The sequence below is a fragment of the Xyrauchen texanus genome, chromosome 30, assembly GCF_025860055.1.
Source record: "Xyrauchen texanus isolate HMW12.3.18 chromosome 30, RBS_HiC_50CHRs, whole genome shotgun sequence".
In the NCBI taxonomy this organism is placed as follows: Eukaryota; Metazoa; Chordata; class Actinopteri; order Cypriniformes; family Catostomidae; genus Xyrauchen; species Xyrauchen texanus.
Window position 1 is genome coordinate 39822321 of NC_068305.1, and position 12699 is coordinate 39835019.

The following is a 12699-nucleotide window of genomic DNA, read 5'->3' on the forward strand; positions in this document are numbered from 1 at the left end:
CATGATGGCTGGGTCATGACCAAAAGAACTAGGTTGTGAGTACAAGTGGCCTAAATGGGTTTACTTAGAAGGGTGGCGGGCTTCTCCCTTAGAGATAGGGTGAGGAATTCCACATTCTAGTTCTGATTATACATTGCAATGAGGGCTGCCCAAGTCACGGCCACCATTCACTGCACCATAACGGCTCTTGTGTAGAAACCTCATTTATAAGTCTGTAAAAATATGTTAAGGTAACCTGAAGACACAGGCTGTGTCCGAAAACTGGATATAAGTACGGATGAAATAAGGTGCCTTTTAAACTGTTCAGAGTTGCTTTTTCTCCACAATTTGGAATGCCCAGTTCCCAAGGGACTTAGGTTCTAAGTCCTCGTGGTGGCGTAGTGACTCGGCTCAGTCCGGGATGGCGGAGGACGAATCTCTGCGTCTGAGACTGTCAATCCGTGCATCACGTGATCACGTGACTTGTTGAGCGTGCTACCGCGGAGACCTATCGTGTGTGGAGGCTTCACGCTATTCTCCACGGCATCCATGCATAACTCACCATGCGCCCCACCGAGAGTGACAACGAGGAGGTTACCCCATGTGACTCTAGCTTCCCTAGCAACCGGGCCAATTTGGTTGCTTAGGAGACCTGGCTGGAGTCACTCAGCACGCCCTGGATTCAAACCCGTGACTCCAGGGGTGGTAGCCAGCGCCTTTACTCGCTGAGCTCCCAGGCCCACGGGGAGATTTTCATTGATGTATTTGGATTATTAAACTTTAAAGTGTGTCACCATGTGTTGAAGGCAGAGTGTTGTTAGTAAAGGAACTTCAGCGAGACTCCATTCAGGATCCTACACGATGATGCTATGGATTTTCCGGCGGCGGCTTTCACCGGAGGAAACATGGTGCCTTTAATGACCCACTCTCAGACATACCGCTAAAATTGACAGAAAATAACCATGAGAAATTAAGATAAATCATAATTGCGGAAGTTTTTTATGTTTATTTGGGTCACGAAGGTGAAATTCTGTTTTAGTCAGTGAGTTTGCGAGCCTACATTAGAGATTATTTAGCAGAGACGGGCCACTTTAATGGGAGAAATTGGAACGCTCAACCAAGGAGCTCGTGCCCAACGGTCAACGGATGTAGAAAGTAAGTCCTCCATTATAGCTAAAAGAGCCAATCACCATTGAGATACAGACATCAAGTGTCAATCAACTCGAGAAAGCGCATGCGCTTGTATTAGCTATATGTGGCAGGGCGGAGGGCGGGGCCGGGTCGTGATCCTACACACCCGGTCCCGTATTAGGCTAATTATGCCTCCGTGATGGTTAAATGCTGACTGCAGAGGATCGTGCGGGAGAGAGAGATCGTTTAAGGAGGCAAAATTAGCCTAATACGGGACCGGATGTGTAGGATCACGACCTGGCCCCGCCCCCCGCCACACTATACAAGCCAGGAAACTGGCGTTTTTCTAGCCTAATATGAGGTAAAGAATCATCATTTATGATTCCAGTATTGTCAGATTTTACTGCTGACTTGAGATATGTGCTTTGATCATAAACTTGACCAAACGTTTTTGAGATTTTGGGTCTTTCACCATTCAAGTCGATAGGAGCTGCACTGCCATGATTGGAAATAGCCTCCGAGAGCCTTTTTTAAAGATGGCCGTCAGTGAACTGACGTGCTAGAAAGACTTTGGCCCACATGTCCTTATAAATACGGGTTTCAGCATATTAAAGAGTTTCATAACATAGTTTTATCACTTCAAAATGTGGTTTTATTCATCTCGTCAAACACAAGTGCTGGAGGCACCTAGTGACGGATTAATTGACAGCTGCTGTCAGACTCTATGTTATTATTATTCCTCACACGGTCGCAAGACGACATGTACATGAATCTGGCGTGGTGAGCTGGAACCTGCTTACGTCAGCTGTCACCGCTTACGTCACGAAGTACCGCAACAGCCAATAGGAAAATTCAACTGCAGTAGCCACCGTTCAAACTGAAGAGGGCAGCACTCAGACGTTTTTACACCATATATTGTAGAATTAAAACACTTTATACACAAATGTCAAAAACATTACTTGAATCAATGACCAGTACTAATAAAGCCCCATGCTTACAGATCATTAACTAAAAAAGTGTAGAATCTTTAAAAATAGATCACTTCTAAAGAAAATGGATTTCAGTTCCACATTTACAACATGAAAATAAACCTATTTATTATGTGCAAACTGGAGGGAAAAGCAAATAATGTAAAGTAAATAATGTAAAGTTAATCAGTCCAGTCAGACTAAAATGAGATTAAATGGCAGAACAAATAAACGACAAAATCACTGGGACTTTGGGACAAGGACTTGTCGTCATCTGGTCATCTACCATGAAAAATCAAAGTGTCATATTTAAAATATTTTTATTATGCAAAATATTCATATTATTATTATTATTATTATTATAAATGCATGTTTCATTTTTTTTAGAATTTAACAAATGTAATTCATTAATTTCCCGTTTTTAAAATGTCACTCAAATGACAAGACAATTTGCAATGTGATGATGCATCGTGTTAATTCATTTGTCAATCACTTCACATTGTTATTATTTTACTGTTTACACATCACTGTAATTCCACTTCAAAGAAATGCAAATGAGGGCATCACCTCAGCTCCTTCATGTAAAATGCATCTAGAACAGGTCATGCAAATCACGAGTTAACCTACATGATGAGAGTCGCTGGAAACAGCAGAAGTGCAAAATGTATTTCAAAGCAGATTTCCTTTACAAACGATCTACGATCAATTGAAAACGGCTGATTTAAGATGTAAATGGAAATGCTGAGATTCATAGAGTTTTGACACATCTGAAAATGAGGTCACACAAGATCCTGATCTGTGAACAGTTATGAGTCTCACTTCAGCACCGGCGCATCAGGCCGCGTCGGAAGATTATAATCAGATGTTGATTTTATGAAAGTGAAAATGGGCAGTAAAGATTCGGTTTGATTCACTTCAGCCCGGCAGAAACGAGAAAGCATTATATCTTGATGCCATTTACAGTCATGGAGACACACTGCATAATACAGAACCACAATTATTGCAATCTTCCCCCAAATTTGCCCAAATGGAGTTAATATCAGTAGGTCACATTCATTAAGCCTATGTTTACGATCATAGGTTGTGGTCATACGCTATTGTGCTCAGGGCCGTAGCTAGTGGGGTGAAAGGTGGTAACGCTTCTAGGGGCCCTCAGGTCCAGGGGGGCCCCAACAACAAATTCTAAACTGCATTTTTTAATAGGAAAGGGGCCCAGAGCAATATACAGTCAAGGGGCCATTATACCTTGCTCTGGCCCTGCTTATGGTACATGTAAGCCTCACTTCTCCAGCCTCAAGAGGCGCACTAGCGACTACCACTGGGGGCTGTAGCCTTTAGCGTCCTTGTTAGCACTCCAGCCTCCTATGCCGACTAACACCGGTTCTAATCCTGCTCGGAGCGGGCCGAGTAGGACTTGTTACACCCCACACCTATCCTATTGCTTCCGCAGACTTGGATTATACCACTAGAGTCGTATGGATTACTTTTAAGATGCCTTTATGTGCTTTTTGAAGATTCAAAGTACTCATAATGCAAGTGAATGGTGGCTAGAACTTTAAAGCTCCAAAAAGCACATAAAGTCAGCATAAAAGTAATCCAAAGGACACCAGTGCTGTTGCATAACTTGGATCTTGCAGGCCCCAGTGCAAAGAAACTGTCGGGCCCCCTCCTTGGGGGGCCTTGGTCATGGTGTCTTTTGGTCAACCGTTGCAGGCTCCCTCTCACCCCGGGCCCTAGGACGGCTACCCACCCTGCCCTCTCTCTAGTTACACCCCTGCTCCAGTGGTTAAATATCTATATGTTCAGAAGTGATATGACAGTTGTGGCTAAGAAACAGATCAATATTTAAGTCCTTTACTATGAATTAATCTCCCTGCCCAGTAGGGGGCAACATGCACAAAGAATGTGAAATGACAAAAACAAAATAAAGTTGAAGTGGAGATTTCTAGTAAAAAAAAAAAAAAAAAAAAAAAGGACTTGAACATTGATTTGTTTCTTACCCACAACTATCATGTCACTTCTGAACATATAGATATTTAACCACTGGAGTGACTTTAATGCTGCTGTTATGTGCTTTTTAGAGCTTCAAAGTTCTAGCATTATCGCATTTTCCGCCCAGTTTATCAAAATGAAATGTTTAAGGTGAAATAATAAAGAGACAGCATTAAAAGCATGAGATTACAGGTTTACTGATAGTGGCACCTGGTGGCCAAGGTTGGTACTGCATTCCTTTATTTGGAAGAGAGAGAAAATATTTAAGACTTTAAGAAGGAACTGAGACAATTATTTTTTTACAGGGCTTCTGTAGTGTTCAGCAGAAGAAAGCAAGCCATACACATCTGAAATGGCATATGGGTGATAAAACTATGAGAGAATTTTCATTTTTGGGTGTACTGTCCCTTTAAGGAACATTCATTTCACACTGCTGCCCTCTTGTGTTTGACACTGGACAATAACAAACCTTACAAGGGGCACCATTTTAGAAATGTTACAAGCTATATAGTAGCATTTTTTGGTCATTTATGTCTAAATATAAACTTAATCAAGGTTAAAACATTGAAGTGCAAAACAATTATTATAGTTGCTTTATTTACACAAGGAATAACCCTAACAAATATAATACTGTGAGGAAGAAACGATGTACAAAATCATGGCAAAACAAAACCAAACAAACGAGCTGATGTTCACTAATATGACTGTTTATTTTTCAAAGGTAATCCTCCTCCTCTTCTTCACACCAGGAGAAGTCTTCATCACTGGAGTGATACAACCAAGAAGAGTTCAACTCGGAGGAGTCCGCAAACGCGGAGATGTTGCCGCTGTCATAGTGTACGACCACCACGGCTGGAGACACGGCGGCTTTTAGACCTGAGAACACACACAGATCATGCCGCCTTGTGTTTAAAATGGCCCTCTTCATTCTGAGGGTGGAAAACGGTCCTTGAAAACTAAATGACAACTGCTTATGATGCAAGACACCTCGAGTGACATTATAAATGCCGTTCAAGAAAAACAGTGTAGAATATGGACGGGTGAATGTCACGCACCTCTCACCTCTCACCTTTCCTCTCGGTGACCAGTGCGACTCGTCTCTCTCTCATGTCTGCGCTCAGATTCTCCACCATGCGGTCGATGCAGTTGTCCAGAACGAGAGAGCGCGTCTGAGACAGGACGGTCTGCCAGCAGATCGGACACTTGTCCTTCCGACGGCGCCACTCTCGGATACAGTGCTGACAGAAGCTGTGGGCGCAGCTCAGCGTCACGGCCTGAGCGGGTCAGAGAGGGCAAGGGTCAAAGGTCAACTCAGCATTTGAAGAAGTCAGGATGCACCTGTACTGCAGGGAGGCTGAGAGTTCCTTGATATGACAAAGGTAATATTTTAAAAAACATAAAGGATTCATAAAGGATGTTGAATTTCGGTAAATACCTCAATGAAGAGCTCTGAACAAATACTGCACTGAAGCTCACTCTCCAACACTTCAGTCATCTGTGTGACGACTTCCTCTTTCTGAGCCTTCGCCTTCTCTTTCTCTTCCTGTGTGAAAAGGTCACAATTGAAATGTTTTTTTGTAGGCGTCAGCTCGTCATGCAATCAATCACTACACGTCCACACGACACTGGTGAGAAGGTCGGGGGGGAACGCTGATTTAGCGAGTACCTTTGTAACCTCCAACTCCTTATCTTTGGCCTGTAAAACTTCTTTAAATCCTTCTTGAGCGTGTTTGAGCTCGTCGATGACTTTCCGGTGCTGTGGGAACAAAGAAAACATGCAGATTGTGCATTACCTGCTTTTTAAAACTCATAAAATTAGGATTTGGATGTGTTTTTTCGGTCTTACCTCTTGCAGCGCCTCCTCGAGCTGCTTTTTCAAGCCCTCCTCGTTCTGTTGTGCATTCTCAATCTTAGGAAAACAACATTTAAGAGTAAACGCATACGAATGTCATAAAGGTCTCCTAAGCAACCAAATTGGCCCGGTTGCTAGGGAGGGTAGAGTCACATGGGGTAACCAAATTGGCCCGGTTGCTAGGGAGGGTAGAGTCACATGGGGTAACCAAATTGGCCCGGTTGCTAGGGAGGGTAGAGTCACATGGGGTAACCAAATTGGCCCGGTTGCTAGGGAGGGTAGAGTCACATGGGGTAACCAAATTGGCCCGGTTGCTAGGGAGGGTAGAGTCACATGGGGTAACCAAATTGGCTTGCTAGGGAGGGTAGAGTCACATGGGGTAACCAAATTGGCTCGGTTGCTAGGGAGGGTAGAGTCACATGGGGTAGCCAAATTGGCCCGGTTGCTAGGGAGGGTAGAGTCACATGGGGTAACCAAATTGGCCCCGTTGCTAGGGAGGGTAGAGTCACATGGGGTAACCAAATTGGCCCGGTTGCTAGGGAGGGTAGAGTCACATGGGGTAACCAAATTGGCCCGGTTGCTAGGGAGGGTAGAGTCACATGGGGTAACCAAATTGGCCCGGTTGCTAGGGAGGGTAGAGTCACATGGTGTAACCAAATTGGCCCGGTTGCTAGGGAGAGTAGAGTCACATGGTGTAACCAAATTGGCCCGGTTGCTAGGGAGGGTAGAGTCACATGGGGTAACCTCCTCGTGGTGGTGATTAGTGGTTCTCTCAATGGGGCATGTGGTGAGTTGTGTGTGGATCGTGGAGATTAGCATGAGCCTCCACATGCTGCGAGTCTCCGCGGTGTCATGCACAACGAGTCACGTGATCAGATGCGCCGATTGGCGGTCTCAGAAGTGGAGGCGACTGAAACTCGTCCTCCGCCACCCGGATTGAGGCGAGTAACCGCGCCACCACGAGGACCTACTGAGTAGTGGGAATTGGGCATTCCAAATTGGGAGAAAAGGGGATAAAACTTTTTTTTATAATAAAATAACAAAAGGAATTCTGACTTGTCCCTCCTTTTCTTTTAAAAAAGCAAAAATCTGAGTAACAGTGAGACACTTACAATGGAAGTCAATGGGGTTCAATCTGTAAATGTTAAAATACTCACTTTTTCCAAGTATAGACACAATAAATAAACAATATGTTTGTAAACATGATGTGTAAAGTTAAATCCAATTTTACAACTTTGTTGCCATGACAACGTATCACCATTACCCATACAAATGATGATTTAAACAACTTTACAGCTCACATAAAAGATGAGATTTAACAGAAGAACTCAAAAGTGCTTTTATAAAGTTATAAGCTTCACATTTAGAAGAGTCGCAATATGACACAAATGCTGTTGGTGGAGCTTAACTTGTATTGAACCTGGACTATTACTTTAAAATGCCTTAAAACAGGATTTAAGAAGTCTCAAATTTCAGTCAAATGGCAAAAACATCAAAAGTTGTGCCAAGCAATTGTTTTTTTCCCCCCTAAATTATGCCGATATCTAGAACAGGGTCACTGACAGTCAATCCAATACAGATACACATATTACATTTCACTGTTAGCAAATGAGATTAACATATAATAGCTGAAATGGGCAAAAAGCAACTACCGGCATGATTAATCAGTAAAACCGATATATCGGTCTACATCTCATCTCAAAACTGTCAAAACGCAACTACTGGCACCGATTAATCAGACAAACTGATATACTGGTCTATCTTTAATATCAAAATGGCCAAAAAGCACCTATAGGCACAGTTTAATCAGAAACACAGATATATCAGTCTACCTCAAAAGGCAACTATCGGCACAGATTAATTGAGAAAAATAAATATTTATCTGTGTAATTCTAATCTCAAAACGGTCAAAATGCACCTATCGGCTACAAAAAGCAACTATTGGCACCGATTAATCGGAAAAACTGATTATATTGGTCTATCTTTAACATCAAAATGGCCAAAATGCGCCTATTGGCTATAAAAGCAACTATCGGCACCGATTAATCGGAAAAACTGATTATATTGGTCTATCTTTAACATCAAAATGGCCAAAATGCGCCTATTGGCTATAAAAGCAACTATCGGCACCGATTAATCGGAAAAACTGATTATATTGGTCTATCTTTAACATCAAAATGGCCAAAATGCGCCTATCGGCTACAAAAGCAACTATCGGCACCGATTAATCGGAAAAACTGATTATATTGGTCTATCTTTAATATCAAAATAGCCAAAATGCGCCTATCGGCTACAAAAGCAACTATCGGCACCGATTAATCGGAAAAACTGATTATATTGGTCTATCTTTAATATCAAAATAGCCAAAATGCGCCTATCGGCTACAAAAGCAACTATCGGCACCAATTAATCGGAAAAACTGATTATATTGGTCTATCTTTAATATCAAAATGGCCAAAATGCGCCTATCGGCTACAAAAGCAACTCTCTGCACCGATTAATAGGAAAAACTGATTATATTGGTCTATCTTTAATATCAAAATGGCCAAAATGCGCCTATCGGCTACAAAAGCAACTCTCTGCACCGATTAATTGGAAAAAGCAATATATCGTGTACCTCTAATCTCAAAATGGAAGATTTATTTCCCTGGCCAATATATCAGTCAATCACTACTCAAAAGCAGCGATTCTTGCACGTTTCTCACCTCCAATCGTCTCTCCTCCTCGCAGAAGGACTTCTCCAGGCTCTCCATGCGTTTAAGCGCCTGCTCCTGCTGCGACCGGAGCTGACCCCGCAACAATTCCAGCTGCGCCTGCAGTTCCTGCATCTCGCGCTCTCGCTCTGGAGTCTGATGCTGCTGGCGTTGAAGCTCAGCTGCACGTTTCTGCGTGTCACCCACACGGTCCTTCAACACCATCAGGTTCTTGTTGTAACGATGGACAGAAGCGAGCTGTTGACTGCTGTCACTGCAACTGTTGGAACTTCCTGGAACTGGTCGGTCCTGCTCTAGAGGTCTACAAGGATATTGGTCAGATTTTCTGCGTTCCTTGGACGGACATGGCTGGGCTCGGGATTTATCTGCTCTGGAAGAGCGGAGCAGCTTGGATTTGGAGTGCTGCGTGGGGCAATATTCTGATTCATCATCGAACTTCCGCTTAGAGTTTCTGAGTTTTTGACCAGAGGAGGCAGCGCTTGATTCTTTGCCTAGATTACCAGACAGGAATGATTTCATGTCACTGAATTTGCGCTGGACGAGGATGTAATCAAACTCCACGGGATTGCCATCGAGAGGGACACCCAATCTGATGGAGTCACGCAGCTGGAGTAAACAGGGATTTCCAGGAGCTATCCGTCTCCCATTCACCCACACACCATTTAGACTCTATGGACATAAAGACATGCAAAAGATCTTCATTTGAACGAACTTGATATCAGAAACAAAACATTTAATTCTAAATCACATACAGCATAGATGAGGTAAAGCAGTTTGAGTCACTCTCATTAACATGCCCTCATTTACAGACGCTCTTTACAGAACTGCCGGTTTTCTTAAAGAGACAGTACTGGTTTATAGCATGTGTTCAACAAATCACCCAATTAGACAATAAACATGCAACACAATAAATGGCATATAATAACATATGTATTGATGGAATACATGGGTTTGTTCATTATTAAAAAGCTATTATGTGACCAAAATGATGAAAGAGTAATAAACCTATAATTTACAGCATTAGCTTGGAGAGAACTTATTTCAATTATAAGCAAAAGGGGCATTATAACTGAAATACATCCATATGAATCGATATGAAATCCGTATCAATACCCAGCCCTATTAGATAGGCTAGATCAATAGACCGAATATAAACAGACAAACAGATTACTACACCTTATTGTCCGTTACCGTCCACAGTCCAGTTTCATTTTGCTTGAACACACAGTGATTTCTGGATATCATCAGTGGACAGCTGACCGACAGTATCTGATGGGTTACATTCAGACCACGACCAATGGAAACCTGATCAAAACAAAGAAAATGCATATGTACACCAATAATGAATATACATCCAAATATGACAAGATTGTAATTGTACTGTCAACTCACTTTCAGTGAAAATAACACAATACTCATACATTCACTTCAATTTAAGTAACAAATGACTCATAAACAAAGTTGGGTAAGTTACTCTGATAAAGCAATTACTTAATTACTAACTACTAATTATATCCTCTACAGTGTAATTAGATTACTGTGCTAAATACTCTGTCTGAAAAGTAATTGCATTACATATTACTAATTACTTTCTTACCAACCTCGACCAGATGAAAAATACAAGGATAGACATGAAATTGTGCTTACATTTTTTTCAAACAAATCAATAAATTAATTATTCATGAACTGGCCAAAGAATTTAAAGGGGGCAGCATTAAATTAGAAAACACATTTTAACGTTAGACATTACATTTCGATTTTAAATTCACTATTGTTTTAAATAGAATTACCTTATAGTCTCTATACAGTATTTAACGCAATTACATCAGAATTAACTGTAATCAAATTACTGAGAAAATAATAGTAATCCCTTACTTTACTTTTATCAATGAAATAGTAGTTTAAGTAATTCATTACTTAGTAATGCATCACACCCAACACTGCTCATAAGGTTCACATTTAATTAAGTTTGAATGATAATGTTCTTATAATTCACACACTACATAATTTTGAATCAATCATCAATGATAGAGTTGTTTTGATTTGGAATGTAAACAAATAAACACACACGTTAAACAACGACACAAACAGACAGCTTCGTTTTAAGATATATATATATAAGGTATATTATCAAATATACATGTCAAATCCAATTATTATAAAACAAAAAATACAAAGTAAAATAATTTTATTCTGCAGACATGTACCTCTGAATCTTCGAACAGTTGCAACCAGTCACAATCTCTCCCCACACGCTGTAAACACCAGATTTTATCTTTTGCAGAACTCTCTTCCTCGGTGTCTAAGGACGGTGGTTTTTCCGAGTTTTCCATCATTTCTGTGCCATTAATTCAGTTTGAACTACAGTGTTTTTATTATGAGTTTTCAGCTCGTCACGAAGCTGCCAAATAGTTTTTCAACAAGAGCACAGCGCTTCCTGTCATGTGACGCTTATCGGAGTCTGTGATTGGCTGCAGGATTTCAAGGTGGAAGATGCATGGCCATTACGTTGAACTATTGCGAACTAGAAGCCCAGAGAGTCTAATAATAAGCAGGCATCTCAACCTGCAAAAAGTCATTTCAGGGAGGTATCCCGGACCCCCCCGGACATATCACCACAGAACAAGAGTTTACTTGTATACCGAAATACAGTTTAATATAACAGAACAATGAATGAATAAAATAACTATTTTTGCCTAGGTAACTAGCCGGCCTGAATAATATGCACATGAAATGAAACTTGTTTAACTCGCCTCAACATGTCTTTTACAATCATTTAACCCGCCATGGGCAATGCTGAAGTCACTGTTACAAACTGTACAGCGTGCAAGACTGTCATTATGTTTCACTCTTATTAGACAGGGGTACACTTTCGTGTAGTCTGGCGTAAAATGTGTCTTATATTTTCGCTTTTTGGGGCACTCTCCCTCTGCCATGGCGCTTCTGTGTCTAGATACACTGTCCTGATTAGTAGAGTGCCGAAGTTATGACGTCACTTTGTAGGACAATTCTGAAGTTAGCGGCGCATGGGTTCCCTCGATCGAAAAGCTATGCATTTTCCCCATAGACTTTTGGAAAATCGCAAAAAATAAGATCTGTGTTCAACAAAGAGTTGTGACCCTTACACGTTTTGTCTATCAAGATAATATTAACAAGTTAATCCAAAATGTATACATTTTGAAGCCTAAATAAAGCCGTCAGATATAAAATGCTAACGGTAGGCTATAAACGGACTACAGCACACCATGGTCGCGGATCAACGTCATCATCAAGCTTCCTCAAACTTTATTGAAAAAACACGCTCGCTCATTATGATCTGCGCTGTGTATGAACACTTATCCACTTTCTCATGAGAAATATTGCCCATTCGTTTTTTCCAAAAATGTTAGAAACTAATTTTGTTTATGCGTGCTTCTCTGAGATTTTTTTTTCAAAATCTTTTGTTAATGTTTTATTTATTCGTTTATTATTTTGTTAGTTTATATAAACCTTAATATTATTTTCTTTGCGATTAAGATTATTATGCCTGATCATTGTGCCCCAAATAAACTTTAAAGATTATCTTTCACTGTATTGTTTGATTGTATGTTTGCATACCATTTGCTAATTCGCCAGAAAAAAACCCGCGATTTTACCATCTCATAAGCACTAACGTTAGCTATGGCCGTATAAATTTCCAATCTTATGTCCTTTTTCTTAGACGATAGAAAAACCATAGATCGAGGAGAGAACCACTATAAATCTGGACATGTAGAACAGTGCAGATTAGATGCTGGTTTACTTGCCGGTATTGTAAGGGCCAGCATGAGGGACAAGGTTTATCGAGTCTCGGTAAGTAAAACTAGGGAGGGATAGAGGAGTTATAATAGTGTTCTATGTATTTAAGATAACTATACAAATAATCTCTGAACAAGCATAACACAGTTAAATCTAAGAACGTGAGGCTGAAACGCGGGCTAGTGAGAGATTTCCTGTTTGTCATGATGACGTCTAAAGTCCCCGCCAAAGGATGTAGTCCCTTTTAGCAACTTGTTAGCAATCACCGTTTTTAAGACACAATAAA

At 41.0% G+C, this 12699-nt stretch overlaps 1 protein-coding gene across 3 annotated transcripts; it reads right to left on the bottom strand.

Moving 5' to 3' along the window:
- Nucleotides 1-4292: 4292 nt before the first annotated feature.
- LOC127623604 (E3 ubiquitin-protein ligase rnf8-like) lies at nt 4293-11064 on the bottom strand. Of its 3 annotated transcripts, none has more exons than XM_052098007.1 (8): nt 10844-11064; nt 9813-9941; nt 8628-9305; nt 5917-5979; nt 5737-5826; nt 5506-5613; nt 5140-5344; nt 4293-4946 (listed from the first exon to the last, which is right to left on the bottom strand). In XM_052098007.1, exons 1-8 carry the CDS (start codon nt 10970-10972, stop codon nt 4786-4788), a joined length of 1563 nt encoding a protein of 520 aa, XP_051953967.1. In that variant the 5' UTR covers nt 10973-11064; the 3' UTR covers nt 4293-4785. The 3 variants fall into 3 exon arrangements, with proteins under 3 accessions (XP_051953967.1, XP_051953968.1, XP_051953969.1); XM_052098008.1 differs by having other exon boundaries at nt 5133-5344; XM_052098009.1 differs by having other exon boundaries at nt 4815-4946; nt 5126-5344.
- Nucleotides 11065-12699: the final 1635 nt, after the last annotated feature.

What these genes read in the sequence shown, in the direction of transcription:
- LOC127623604 (XM_052098007.1), bottom strand. Translation starts at nt 10,972, where the DNA reads ATGATGGAAAACTCGGAAAAACCACCGTCCTTAGACACCGAGGAAGAG. An exon ending in GGACGGTAACGGACAATAAG is followed by an intron (nt 9,306 to 9,812) that starts GTGTAGTAATCT and finishes TTATGTCCATAG; the next exon opens with AGTCTAAATGGTGTGTGGGT. An exon ending in ACTGGTCACCGAGAGGAAAG is followed by an intron (nt 4,947 to 5,139) that starts GTGAGAGGTGAG and finishes GTGTGTTCTCAG; the next exon opens with GTCTAAAAGCCGCCGTGTCT.